This window comes from Camarhynchus parvulus, chromosome 2, assembly GCF_901933205.1.
Source record: "Camarhynchus parvulus chromosome 2, STF_HiC, whole genome shotgun sequence".
Lineage (NCBI taxonomy): Eukaryota > Metazoa > Chordata > Aves > Passeriformes > Thraupidae > Camarhynchus > Camarhynchus parvulus.
The window spans coordinates 85,401,925-85,417,053 of record NC_044572.1 but is presented as its reverse complement, the minus strand read 5'-3'; the positions used below and the strand labels follow the sequence as shown (position 1 = coordinate 85,417,053).

General features: G+C 39.6%; 1 protein-coding gene across 8 annotated transcripts in view; it reads right to left on the bottom strand.

Moving 5' to 3' along the window:
• Positions 1-15,129, bottom strand: part of FHOD3 (formin homology 2 domain containing 3) — a 374,923-nt gene that overhangs the window by 64,155 nt on the left and 295,639 nt on the right. For 5 of the 8 annotated variants that reach the window (XM_030944141.1, XM_030944134.1, XM_030944135.1 and 2 more), the window contains 3 exons: positions 13,960-14,010; positions 9,457-9,671; positions 3,226-3,537 (listed from right to left, as the gene is read on the bottom strand). In XM_030944141.1, the coding sequence (XP_030800001.1) occupies positions 3,226-3,537; positions 9,457-9,671; positions 13,960-14,010 (578 nt within the window). The remainder of the gene's footprint in view (positions 1-3,225; positions 3,538-9,456; positions 9,672-13,959; positions 14,011-15,129) is intronic. The other 3 variants (XM_030944136.1, XM_030944137.1, XM_030944138.1) reach the window with 2 other exon arrangements.

The window sequence follows — 15,129 nt, the reverse complement described above, 5'->3', positions numbered from 1 at the left end:
AAGGGCAGCTTTCAGACCCTCAGAACCTGGCTTGGTACCTGGGCCATCTTCACAACACAGACTATTGGAATTCCAAAGTAGGCTGCATACCAAGGGTATAGCTCTCAGGGCAATTCTCAGGGCAAAGAGTGCAAGCATAAGCAAGATTTTAAAAGTTGTTTATGATATGAGAACCTCTATAAAATAATTTTGAACAAGCTGCTCATCAACTACTGTTAACCTCCCTGTTATATGTCAGTGTTGAAAGACTACTGGCCTTCCCACATTACAATCATTTAACATTTCACTGTAAATGAAGCTTCATCTTTCTGACTACTGCTTTCTCACCAAAAATAAGCAAAATACCATGTCTGAGACAGCACCATAAATAACAAATTATAGTGGTCAAACTTGAAAAATATATGATGTAAGCGTCTCTGTGACTCCATTTCCCCAAATTTAATACTACTAACCAATGTGGATAATGGGTCTAACAATTATGGTGTTCCTTTTTCCAGTGGGCATCAGATGAAGTGATTAAACAATGATAATTCTTCACACTTACTGTATTTCCTGTATGGAATTCCTTCTGTTCCCCATAGTCCTTACACATTTTTCATAAACTCTACTTCTTTTATTTCATCATTTTACTTTGATTGCTAGCCTGCCTTTTTTGGGGGGCCTCGTGGTTAAAGATTTTATTTTATACCTGTAGGTTGCCATTTTTCTTAAACTCTCATTTTATCTTGGTTTCTTCACTTATGCTGCCACCTTTTTCAATACCTTGGGGTTTTAAGTATCTTTTACAGCTTTCTCTGTGAATGGAGTTTCTTTCTTACCACAACATCTAGTCCTGTGCTCTGAGAACATGTCCTCTTGGTGAGATCTACATCCAGAGCCCCACAACTCCCAGCCTCCCCTCCCTTAAAAGAACGCATTAAAATGTAGGGCCTTGCACCACAAAGTATATAGACAGCAGTAACTCCTGCCTCTATTTAGATCAAGCTCTAAACTGTGTTTTAAAATCAGTCCAGAGGTTTAACCCCACACAAAAGAAAGAGTTTTTTTCAGAAATGGATTTTTCCTGCTGGTGGACTGACTGCTTCCATTATCTGCTCATTTTTCCTCAGACTTGATCCATGGGATTGTTTTCTTACCAATACTTGTCCACCTGAGGCAGTTTCTTTGATTTCTTTCTGAGGTAGCTTCATTAGACAACATCACTAGACAACTCCTTCCCCACACCATAGATTCTACCCAGCTGTGCCCTCTCAGAGGATTTCCCCCTACTCCAAGCCTTTTCTTCAAAGATGTTGAAGATGGCTCCCAAGATCCGTCCCACAAACCCCACATGATCTGCCCCCTCTCAGTTTCACCCAATGGGATCCTCCAGTGTTTAATGCCTTTGCAAAACTACTCATCAGAATTTGCCCAGACACAATCTCTAATTTGCATTCTCCAATTCCACCCCAACTGTCCAAGCTGATCAAAGATCATATCTGTGAAGACTCTTGCTACCTTGGTGGCCTCTTCTGCTCTCCTCTCCACAGGTAAAGCTTTGAAATACCATTGGAGAAACAAGACTTGTTGGAAAGCCAAATTTGGCAGGATGGGTAATGAAGAAGCTTGCACCAAGGGCAAGCCTTTGTCCTCAGTGCACCTGGGCAGAAGCAATGGACCATCTCATAAATGGCAAAATGCTTCTTGGGAGTGTCAAAACTGAGGAAGTGCTCGTTTGCTTTCCAGAGGTCCTCACCTACTAGAGAGCAAACAACTCACTACATGAGTCCTCCTATACATCAGTACTAAATAAATCTTTGTGCAGGACAATTTTAAGATGTTGATTTTAGTAAGAATACATTTCTTAGCTTTTAACAAAAGTACATAAGGACTTTAAATTAGAGTGGTAACAGGTCGGTAATAGACAAGGTAATAAGAAAAGACTTGCAACTGTTCTTTTTTGCACTTGGCATATCTTGGACTATACCACAGTGTAGCAACATCCTTCATTTGTGTCCTTCCCTAGCCTTTCCTACAGATATATCCATCTACATTCTTTATGAGTACAATAGCATTCTAGGTAACTCAATCTTGGTGCTGACTGAAAAGAAATTAGCTCTAAATTTAGGATAAAATTCATGTAATGCTTCCCAGAAAAAAGTGACAGATTTAAACTTGAACAATTCAATCTGACAGTTTATGTTTGTGAGGTAATTGTTGGGATTCAGAACTACCCTCTTCTTTCAGGACAGAGCAGGATTATTTCACACTGTGAAGCACATCTCATTTTCTTACCTAGAATTTAGAAAATATAGGACAATTCCATGGTTCAGACCAAAGAAAACTTGGGAATCAAATGCCCTAATTACATTACAATTCTTTACCTCCCTATAAAAAATGGAAAAGAGTAATCAACAAAGTCAAAATCTGCCTTTTATTCCCTCCATGCCTGGGCTGAAATCATTATCTCTCTGGGCAGAAACTTGGTACTTAAGGTGTTTCCCAGGCTGAGCCTTTCCAGGCTGGTACCTGGTGGCCTATTTCACTAGAATCCCTCAGCACCATGAAACTGGTCTTTTCCAGACAAGGTGTATTTCATGTGCCTCCTCCACATGAGCTAAAGATAGCCCAGAGCTATCTTCAGCAGCTCCTATGTATCTATCTCTGATGTCTGAAGCCTGTCCAAGATAGAAATACTGAAGGGAAGGAACAAGCATCTCAGCCCTCACTACTCTTCCTTTTCCACTAAAATGATGAGAAAAAATATCTGGAACTTCATGATGAATCATGCCAGCACAGCCCTTTGTCTCACTTACTTATGTACAGAAAACCCAAATAAGTTCTCCAGAAGCTAGAGATCCAAGTCTCTGCACATGCTGATTCAGTACTTAATATATTAATCTTAGGGAAAGACGATGATCTCAAATCAAATGAAACTAAGTCTCTGAAACATGCTGATTCAGTAATTAATATATTAATCTTAGGGGAAGAAAATTAAATCAAATGAAACTTCATTTCATCAAGGCCCTACTGTCCCTCAAACCTAGTAACCCAAATAAAATCTGGAAGTCCAAGCAGAGAAAGTCTGGAAGTCCAAGCAGAGAGTAGACAAGATTTGGCCATGGTGAAGAAAGTCTTAGATAGGTGCAAAGGGTTTGTTAGCTAATTAATACAATATCAGAGCTGCTAATTTAACACCTTTTTTTCCACCAGAAACCCTTCATTATTGAAAAAGCTTCACTTTACCAGTTTCATTGTCACTGGTTAACTTGTCCTCTCTCTCTTCCCTCTCTAAAGTGCTGCTTGCTGAGGATATACTGGATGCAGAACAGTTGTCTTTTTCATTCACTTCCTCATTCTGCCTCTCCTTGTCACTGAGTATTGCACTTTCTTCTGGCTCTCTCTCTGGTCCTTGCTCCACCTCACTCTCTGGTCCCACCTCTGCAGCCTCTATTTCCTTGGGTGTCTCCGTTCCCTGCTTGGCCTCAGCCTCAGCCTCCTGCTCTGGTTCTGGTTCTGGTTCTGTCTCTGTCTCTGGTTCGGGTTCACTGGCACTCACTGGTGGAGAGAACAATGGGAGAAAGAGATTCACTTAACAACAGAGCCGTCTCAGGTTCACCCTTCCAAATGAGAGCGACGTGAGAGTTGTACAAGTGCCTTATGGAAAGAAAATAAAACGCAAGCCCACAGCGTGCTTAGGAACATTAGGAGCAACAGACTGATGGATGTTGTGCGACGACAGCATTGCAGGTGAGAGTGGCCTGGCAGGCCCCCTCACTGGCTGTCTGGAGCCAGCCCACTGTTTTTACACATACTTCCACAGCTGCACGTTGGACTTGCACAAGGATTTGAACGAACAAGCAGAAAATGGGCATCTCACCTGAGCATTGACAACTCAGTGCCTAGACAGAGCCAGGAAAGAAGAGATTAAATAAAAAAAACAAACAAAAAGGAGGGTGATTGTGGCTTTTGGTTGAATTTTCTTTGGGTTCTGGAAGAGTTCTTTTTTCACCTGATGAGGAACATTTCAACAAAAAAAAATACAAATATTAGTTTTAATAACACACTTGAATGGCACAGTCTTGAAATGGCACTGTCACACATTTGGCTGACAAAAACCATATGTTGTTTCACATTTACTTCAGAATAGCCACATCAAAATTAAGCAAAGTTTCCAACTGCCTGGCATATGGCACATATTTAGTTTCCAGTTGGTTGGCACATGGCACACAATGAGCTTTTCTATCAGTTGGCACACAGAAAACACTGTTGATAGTACACTTGGCTTCTTCTTCCCTGTTTTCCCAGTTAAAATAATTCATTCACCTTTAGGGTTTTTAGCAGTAACAGCAGATTTTCACATGCAAATATTCTCTGCATGCTGCAAAGAAAATGAAGAGCATCCACACATATTCACATCAAGAAGCTCACAGTTCTCTGAAACCTGAAACGGCCATGCAAAGTGTGGCAAAAATGGACATGCATGTTAGCTCTGCATACTTCCTGAATTCCCTCTGTATATCCCTCCCTATGTATTCCATCTTGTGGGTGGCCGAACTATAATGACCAAGTCATACTTGTTTTGTCCCTCTGTTAACTATTTTTCATTACAATATTGCAAAAGAGTCTTCTGGACTTCTCATTGTCTTTGGATTACACAAAATACAATGAGAATTTCTTCAGGTACAACATGAACCTTTGAAGGAAAAAAAAATCACACTGAAATACTGGAATGAAATCCAAATATTTCAGTCCTCTAGTAAGCAGGTAAGTAGATTTATCCTAAGTAAATATAAGCCAAAATAATGAAGATCACATTCTTCTCCATTGAGAGCACCTAAATGTCTAATACTAGATATGCAAGCACCTCTGCTCATGCCTCATTTCTCTAAATGTACCTTACCTATGACTGTATCCTGGACACTGCCTAGGAGAGAGTGAAAATTACAGAGGGCTGTCAAGAAGTTGGCAGATGCTGCAAATCCCAGTGATGTGTTACTCACCACAGCTGTCAGTGTGTAGGTATAGAATGAGAACATTTAAAACTCAAGCCAAGATTTGAATATGACTGAGATGAAAGTTTAGGAATTCTCCAGGAGTTCCTGGAACTAATGGGGTACTTTAGCAAGAAAGATTCTCGGCTTGCTGTGGTTCAATAGTCCATATATACAAATGTCACCAATTCATCCATGAATAATCATAAATTCATATAAATTTTAGATATTTATCTCTAAAAAACCCAACAACCAAGCCAACTGTCATGCAACAACCAAAAAAGTCAACTCCAGCAGCTCAGATGGAGAAAGAAGCTGATTAAAACATGGCTAGGACTCCTAAAGCTTACTGCAACTTTGTCATGATGAAGCCACACTGAAGATCCAATAGAAAAAAGTCAGAGGAGATGTAAGAAATGCTTGAAAAATTTTGAATGTTCAAAAGAATTCCAGATATTCTTCTAACAAGAAATATTTCACATATACCAGAAATGCGCAGCAACGTAGCAATATCTAATACCTAACAAAGAGTAAAGAGCACTATACTGACATAGTCTGCTCTTTTGAGTTCCAGGAATAAAAAAAATCCAAGTACTGGAACAAAACAAGGATATGTTGACACTCATTTTGACAGCCCCTCTCTCTCTCTCTCTCTAGGGATAATATCAAACAATCCACTTATAGCCAAAATCACTTGAAAATAGTGAGCTAAGTCCAGCAGCAGTTTCCTTAAGAAACAGTACAAAAATCAAATCTGCCAGGAAACACTATCAAGAGAACAAAGCCAGCAAGCTAGACATGTGTCTATCATTTGCATTTCCATCATGTAATCCACTGCATTGATATTAGTGAGAACTTCTAAAGATGTTAAAAAATACAATTCTCATTGAATGCTTGGTAGTGGCCTATTTGAAATGAACTCAAACTTTCAGTCCCTCACCTACTGGGTCCATTTTCAAATCAGATGAAACACTACTCTAAGTGCAACCTCACAGGTGGCAAGAGAATAACAGACCAGGCTCCATCCCCTGTCTTCAGACTTCTTGCTAGTGGAGACTGCAAAGAATCAGGAAAGCAAGCCTGGTCAAATCAAAAAGCATCAACAGCAAAGAAGGTGTGCCTGAGATGTGAAGAAGCATGATACCTTTATAAGCTGATCCTTTCTGAAAAGCAAGTCTGAGAACTTATAATGTGGTAGAGGGATATGGACATTTCCTTTAATACTCAAGTATAAATCAACTTTGAAGCAGACACAAGATGCTGTAACCTGCTGATAAGAACTTAAACCCTACAGTCCTATAAGCCCTCAGAGAGAAGAAATATCCCTCTGGGCTCACATCTAATCCCCTGTTAGGCTAATTGTTTAGCCAGCCACATCCCTATCTATTTTCTCTGCCTTCCACTTGGAGGTGTGAGATAGATACGCTGGGTGTCTCTTGTGGATGCATACAGTAAGTCTGAAAATGTCTGTATGCCCAAGACCTCTTGGTCAATTGTTCAGGCATTGCCTAAAGTCTTGGCTGTTATCTCCCTTCAGTTACTCCAGCACAGGATTCCTCTTCCTCTGAATTCTGCAGGGACTCTTTATCCCTCCCCACTCCCACTCCAATCTTTTCCTCCCATCCTTTGTGTTGGTAAGAACAGATGCAGACTGAATTGGCTCTTTCTTCATGCAGTCAGAATGTTCATTTTTTGTCCTCCAACCCCAGTTCCTGTATCATGGCTCCTTTGGCTCTGCAACTGGGGCCGCACTGGCCTCATTCCATGCTCATGCTCTGGTGCTTCCCCATTTGCTGAGATGCTCTTATCAGCCATGCTTTGGGCAGCATCTGAACCCTGCTAAACTACCACTATGCTCAGAAGGTGTCCTACTGTCCACCATGTGCACTTGGGTTGGCCTGCTTACTTTCTTAAGAGCTAAAAAAGCTGTTTCTTTCAGAGAAGGGTTCACCTGAAATTCCTTTGTAGATTGACTTCAGAGATGTCCCAGTTATTGTTGGCCCTCCTTTACTGCATACTTACACTTCACAAAATATTCTCCAATTAAATTACAAAAGAGTAAGTAGCTGCTCTGAAAAAAAAATTAAGTTCCTTTTTGTAGTTACAGGACTGCCTTAATTTCCTCTGAATGCCACAATACAAGTTTTACAAGAGTAAGTCCTACAAGACTTGATTACTTTAGTGGAACCGATTGTTTTATATGAGAAAACACTGCAGCTCAGTAAGTCCAGATTTTTATATTGGGTAATGGTACTGACACATTTCACAGTGCGAGACAAAGTTCCACAGACAGAATCTGTTTCCTTCTTAATAACAGTAGATACCGGATTGGCCAAAGGATATTTCAGCACAAAAGGAATAAAATAAATCTGACTTCAAAAATTCCTTATTCTTTTGCTAGTAGATGAACACTCTTTGCCTTTGACCTCAGGTTCTGAATTCTGCAGATGAATATCACACATCTGTTAACACCATTCTTGCAGAGTCTTTAGAGTGTCATATGCACAGAACCAAGGAACTGTTTTCCTTCTGCAGTTTCATTCCTGCTTGGGAAGATGGTGAACCTCATATTAAAAGCAACCCCATATTGGGGTGCAAGTAATCTGAGTTCTGTCCATGGCTCTGTTTCAGCTTTTCTTACAACTGACTTAAGCAAGTTAATGCTTCATTTTCTCTACCTGTTAAGTGGGATTCATAACCCTTCCTAAAACCAGTAAAATTGTGATTTTAATTCAGTATGGAGCACAAGGAAGTCAAGCAATAGTTTAGAGACCATGGCACAGTGTCTACATTAAGCTTGTCCCCTGCTGGCAGATATCCAATAATATGGGCATTTCCAGACGATATATCCTGCCCACATGCTCATGACTACCTATGATGTTTCCAATACTCTTGGTAGGTCTGAAAAAACAGTCATTCCCCATGCCTAGATCCCACTGAAGTATGCCGATTTCAGGACTCTGTTTAGGTTCTATCCTGGCTATCTGCCCGCAGCTGCCTCTGGCTGGAAGGCTACCCTGCCCCATCCATATATTCTCTCCTTGTGGTCCATTTGCCAGGCTTTCAGGTGCTGCCCTCCAATGCCCACTATATTGCCAGGAATTTTAGTAGAGATGTCCTGTCTACCCACATGTTGATAGTTTTGCCATATTCTGGCTGTCTGAAGCTGCCCTGTACACCTGCTCTAAATGTATTCTCCAAATGGTTTGCGCTGTTCCATTTCATGCTGCAATTTTTTTTAATGCTTCCAGGAGAAATATGTTAAAATAATCATCACAAGAGATACTTGCTCCCTACCCAGCTCTGAAATCCTAATGGTGGAAAAATTTGGTCTAAAAGCAATATAGCACTAAACAAAATGGGTGTTTGGATATTTCTGACTATCAGTATTGGAGGGAAATACCTGTGGTTTCTAAGTTCAAACGATTCCACTGAGACTCTTAAGGTTCCAAACAAGAAAACTGGGGAATATAATATATAAAACTAAATAAAATAAACTTCACCTACTTAGTACGGTGAGGACAAACATATGCAGCATTCAGTATTTGTAATGTTTTTCTTAAATTGCCTTGCTTTATAGCATGCTACCAGCCATAACACTCCATAAAACCAAGCAGTGCAAGTTACAAATGCATTAATCACCAATAGCATGTAGCAGGAAATCAAATAAAATAAAAATGAGTGATGGTGATAATTTGCCCTCAACATGCATTCTAGCTCCCAATGTTAATGCAACATCATGTGGTGCAAATACAAATCTGTATGGCATGTGTTGTTTTGAGGACTGAAGGAGAGGTACATGATGCAAGTGGCAGAATGACATACAAACATACACAAAAGGCATTGCTCTGTATACCAATAAATTATATGACAGCAAACCAACCATGCAAACACTAGTTATACTTTCCTTTTTACTAATTGTCTGTGGTCTCTTTTAAGTCCTTTATGACTTGTGCTACAATTTTAAGAGTTTTTTCTTGGTATTAAAAATAATCAACAGACTCCCCCTGCCTTAAATTCAAGAACTTTTCAGTTGGTCACATTCAGCCTGTGCTCTACTGGAAGGTTATTATAATCTTGGCATTAATCTGTTGCATTTCTTTCAGAGGATCCACATACGCAAAATCTGTTGGCAGGAATACTGTTTGTCTAGTATTCAGTAACTCCTCATATATAAGGAACATGACACTAAAATTAAGACCCTCTGTATTCTCTATTTTCTAATTACTCCATTTGAAAAGCAACAGAAAATGGTAGTATGAATCATAGCAACAATTTGTAATGTATCCTATTATTGAACAGATTACATGATATCCAAATTAATGCAAAAAAATAGGCAATTTAGGAAGACAGGATGGAACAATGTAGGATCCTTTACTCTGGCACCTTATAGATTGCATTCTTGCACTCATGCATCAAAAATCACCATCCCAAGAGAAACTGATAAACCAGCATTGTTTCCCCTACCCTCCTTTGCACTTACCTTCTGGGGGCTGAGGAGTTCCACATGGGATGGAAGGGGTCTTCAGCTCTTCCTGGGACTCTATGGATGCTGGGCTGATGCACTTGGGTACAGGTGAGGATGGAGCTGAAGGGGATCTCAGGTTCAAGGACAGCTCACTTCTGCCTCGGCTGACACTCCGACTCTTCAGCTCCTTCTCATACTCCTCTGCTGCCAACTTCTCCAAGTATTTGTATCTGAAAGTTAAATTCCAGAGGGTTTCCGTAAAGAAAAAGAAGCCTGTGGCTGATGCTTGTTTATGGATGAAACACCTGCAGAAAATGAGCTGACTTCCTGACACAAGGAGTACAGTACTGAACTGCCTGCTTGCTCAATCTGCCAAAAAGTGCACACTAAACCAAAGACTACTGCCCTGAAAAATGTTAAACTGCTCATTACAATACAAAAGCAAAAAACCAGCAGAGTTAAAGAACCTTTAGCTATAGTATTTTGTCTGCACAGTTCTCCTTTTTGGAAGCATTTGTCTATCCTCCTTTTGACCCTCCTCTTTCACCTCCTCCTCCTCTTCCTCCTCCCCTCAGCCCTCCCTCTCCCAAAACTAAAACGGGAGAGAAAAAAAAACCAACCAAAAGAAGAAAAAAACCTTTCCAAACCCAGAGCCCCTTAATACTGGTGCAAATTGCCAAAATCTGAGACTTGCTGTAAGGAGAGGAAAATGCAGCAGACAAAACCAGATCTTCCTGCAAAATAACACCAATAATAAACATCTGAATTGACTATCTAAAGATTCTGAACCTGCTTCTATTTGCTCTGAGAGCAATGCACTGGAATTCACTTTGTTCTCTCCAGAGCCTACAATGGAAAGTTTTTTTTTTTATTCTGAAGAATTTCTCTGCCGGACTCAGACATCCAATAGCTTGTACCTGACGTCACATGTAGTTTATTCATCAAAGTCACTTTAAAAGAACAAAGATACATCTGTTTTGCATTTTAGGCAGGCAGAACTCACTAACTGTTTATTAAGACCAGCTACCAATCATATTCTTCATAGTATGCTTTATACATTTCGACCAAAATAACTTTTAAATATGTGCCTGTTCCAGATGTCTGCTAATTTTATCCACCGTTATTTGCTAAGGAATAAATTCATGAATACAGCTGGATTGGGCTTTAGACTGTTTGCCTTATCCACAAGTGAGCTGTTAAACAGGTTAATCAGGACTACTACTTATGTCCCTGAAACACTCTGGTCATTCCCTATAACACACTGTTGTAAACACTTTATAACATTGAACACCTCTCCTCCCCCCTTCTGCATCACTGACAGCCCAAATTAGTACAAAAGGGTGCACTAAAAGCAGGCAGGGTAAAGAAGTCAGCCACATGTGGCAACAAACATGCTAAGTACATATGGTAGCCACACACACATGCACATTTGCAAACATTCATATAGAGGACAGAAATGTGTCTTTGAAGAACAGTCCTTGTGTTTTCAGAGGCAATTTGCCTTACTGCAAACAGCAATAATGAAGAACAAACTCATTTTCTTTTATTCCTCCAGAGGTATGCACAGGCTTTGAACAAATTCTGCAAGAAAAAGAACCCCTACAGACTCTGGATGAAAATATAACAAGCTACATACTTGCATGGTTATAAAATAGGAACTGTTTACAGTTCTAACATGAAGCCAATTCTCGAGACTGAATCTTGCCTTTTCAATAGAGGGGAAAGCATTTCTCTGGCATCAGCATGATGTTTTGTTACAGCTCATGAAGCCACTCTTTCTTTGAATGTTGGTCACTTACATACAGTGCCTTCCACCTCCTCACAAGCAGAGCAGATGGGACTCCAGACTCATAAAGAGCGCTCAAACTGATCACTTGGCACTAACAGGTACAGCCCAGCTGGCTGCTGCCAAGGGGGTTTTGCAGTTTGCCAACAGACTACAACAAAGATCTGGATGGATCCTTATATGATGTGGGGAGCTACAATTTTTTATTGTCCTCAGCTCTTTTTCAGGTGCTTTAACATTTTCTGTAGCTGCATGCTGCACTGCCAACCAGCAAAGCAGAGACTATCATCAAGAGGTGACTTTTCAAAATGTATCTGATTATTATACTGAAACAAAAAAGGGAACCAGAACAGCAACTCCAATGGCAGCACATCAGCAGAACTCCTTATCAAATGGGAAGCTTAATAAATAGGTATCACTGAGAAATAAAAAAACATTCAAGAATCAATTATTAATGCTTCACACTTGATAAATGACATTATTTAGGTTAATTTTTGTTTCTGACAAATATCTTCATATTGAATAAATGCCAGCTGCAGATATGCAAGGTCATGTAGACCAAAATCTGAAGGGGCTGAAAGGATGAGCTACCATGCCTCCACTACGGGATTGACAAATTGCCCCTGTATATGCTGCCATATTCTTTTAAATCATGGGAACCTGTAGACATCATCTCAGCTATGCTGACTCTTCTCTGTAGACAACAAGCCAAAAGTCTGTGGCTATCCATTTGGTATTCCTCATGAACATAACACTGGATTTATCATCTTCAAGTAGATGAAATTATCATTTGGAGTTCTCTAGGCATCTGAGTAACGCCCTGAGGGCAACTTAAAATGTTAGGGTATCAACAAAGTCATGGGGGTGGAGAGCATTTGAACTGTACCTTACACCAGAGAGGGCTTGGGAGCTCACCTTTCTTGGTTTTATTCTTTAACTACCATTGGAAAACACCCAACCAAGCAAAGGGAAAAGGCTGCAAATCATTGAACAGCAAGAACTGATATGGAGGAAACATACAAATCAGTATTTAACTAGGATTTTAGGCATCTTGACTATAGAATTTTCTTACAGTCTATGCACTCTACTAAAACAAGTTATCATGCAATTTCCTCTAGGAAATAAAACTTCATTTGTGCAAAAGTGTCTATAAAAAGTAGCTACAGAATGCCAATGTAATGGACTACTGGTGCAAGAATTCATTTGCAGAAGTTTTCTCCAATATTTATCTGCTGTCAAAGCAAACATGTCTTTCCTTTTTATGAGTAGGAACTGATAGTTTGATATCTCAGTTCAAAAGAGCCCTAAGGATAACAAAACATTGCTAATGAAGGGTGAAATAGTCTCAGATTGTGCAGCAGTGATGGTGAACACTTCCCCAAGAATAGTCCAGTTGGCATTTTCCCTTACAACTTGAAAGTTCTAAAGAACTCACTTCTAATTTGTTTCAAAACTTGCAGATGAGCATGCTCACTGAAGAAAGGCTTTACTCATCTCATGATGCTTCTGTGCTCAGATGTATTTCATTTCAGAAAATGCTTTACGCTGTTCGGAACTGTTTTGGGACTGGAGCACAATGGAAAGTCCATCCACCTTTTCTTACTCTTAGAGATGTTAAAATAATTCTTTTAATATTAGCTACTTCAGCCTCAACAGATAAAACTTCAGTCTGCAGAAACAAACTGTCCCCTGTATGATAATTTTGTGAAAAAAAAAACCCAATAAAACAAACAAACTCTAAAACACAAAAGCAATCCGAAAAAAACCCAAGTAAAAACATAGCAACACAATGATTTCTGAGATGGCTGCTCTCTTATTTTGATAATGTAACTCCAATTCTTGACAATCCAAAAGTATCTCCAGAGAGTAATCTCTAGAGGACCATAAAAGCAGAACTGAAGCACTCTGGATGATTTTTCATCTATTTGTACAGTAACTTGCATATTTTCCAGGTAAAAACAAGCACTCCCTCCAGGATGCAATTACTAGCAGGGGTAGAGATGAAGCTACTGAAAGACAAAAGTCCTTAGTTGAGCATTCCTTGAAAAATATGCTTTTATAAGCACATACCTCCCAGCCTAGCCCAGAGTTTCTAAATTTGTTCATTGAATTAAAAAAAAAAGGAAAAATAAAACCCAAACCCTCCATCCCTTCAAATATGCTATTTAAATAAAACTAAAACAATGCCCCAATGATAAACACTGCTAAGCTTTGTAATTTACTTGCTGATGTTTAAAGAGATCAGCAAAGAAAACTTGGCTCTGAAAGATAAAAATATGCCGAGAGTGGGTCAGAACCATTTCCATCAGCCTGTTACTGCAGTTTTGCAATGCTTGTGACCCCAATTTCCTTTATCCTCACTTGCCTTTTCTGACCCTCCAGAAAGCTTGGGACCCACTGGGTGAAAAAGACAGGCCTATTCAATTTATAACTCTACTAAATTTGGGCAAATTTCTGAGGCAAATGGGGTAAGCTTATTTCCCACACAAATAGATAAAGGATCATCAATCATTCTTATGCATTCTCATTGCTCTTCATTTATTGCTGTGCTTACAGCTGGACTTCGTTCTGCTCTTTAACAACTTCTTTCTTATAGAAGTCTTTAGGAATAAAAGTGTTTTGTGCAAGCTGAGTTAAAAATGTAAACATACAACAGCTCCACAGCAAAGAATATAGGAAGTACAAACAACCAGAGGGAAGGATAGGGAAGGATGGATGCATGACATACAAACCTCTCTTCTCTTGCTTGTCTTAGTTCTTCTCTTTTGTCTAAATAATCCCGGCTAGAAAGAGAATTACAGTAAATTGCAGTAGAAACCAGAAGAAAAAGGTAAGTAATAGAAATATAAGTACAGTAGGAGAAACCAAGAGTGGTACACACAAACTGATCGGAGACAAAGAAGGCTGTTGTCAAAAAAATGTTTGTTTTCCAAAAATTGCTGAAGACTATACACTTATCCATACATACACCACCATATATGTAGTTTGGAAGGTCATTAAAAGTAATTCTAAAAAACCTGCAAAAAGTAAAGAACTTGAAGCATGCTTTGAAATCTGGTATCTGAAATGAGATTCAATGAACTGCACTTATCCAGAGGGAGCAGGCACATGAGTGCCTATTAAACCATCACTCATTCACTCCATCTTAGAATGTGCCAAGACAGTGACTGTAGCTCCTGGCTGTGACCTGAGGCAGTGAGAAAACCTATTGGCCTTCTTTGTAAGGAACCTTTCCTTAGTGAGTTTTAGTTGCCACAGGAAACAGAACAGGGGACTGGCTTTACTAAGAAGAACAATTCTGCATTCCAAGAGGGTGTGTGCAGCATCATTGGACAGATAACAACCTTTCACTTCCTCATTTTCCACACGGAGTTTTAGATACAAAACTCCTTTTATGTCAGCTTCCACTGCCACAGCTCCTCAAGTAACCCACATATTTAACTTTTGCCAAGTCAAGTTTGCTGGATGATTGAGTACTATGATTTCAGACAGGCCTGCCACATCCACAAACATGGATGCATATTTAACTTGGAGCACAGCAGAACCCAGCAAATGTCCACCCTGTCTCACTATCACAGCAAGATGGCTCCTTACAATATATTTTTAATACTTGGTTGAATCTGGTAGACAAAACTGATGTGATCTTCAGCTTATCTGCTAGATTCTTTCACACTGTAAGCTGTGAGTACCAGAAATATTTTCAGAACTACTCCTTTTATTAATAACTCCTTTTTTTCCCCTTTATATTGTGTCATTAAATGAATTACTTATCATCTATTATACCAATAGCTATCAAACATGTGGGTGCAAGTGCTCTTCAAAAGTCCTCTAACAGGGAACACACATTACTGTTTCAGGCCATCTCCACAGGCTTTGAATTCTGAACTGATTATACTTTCACA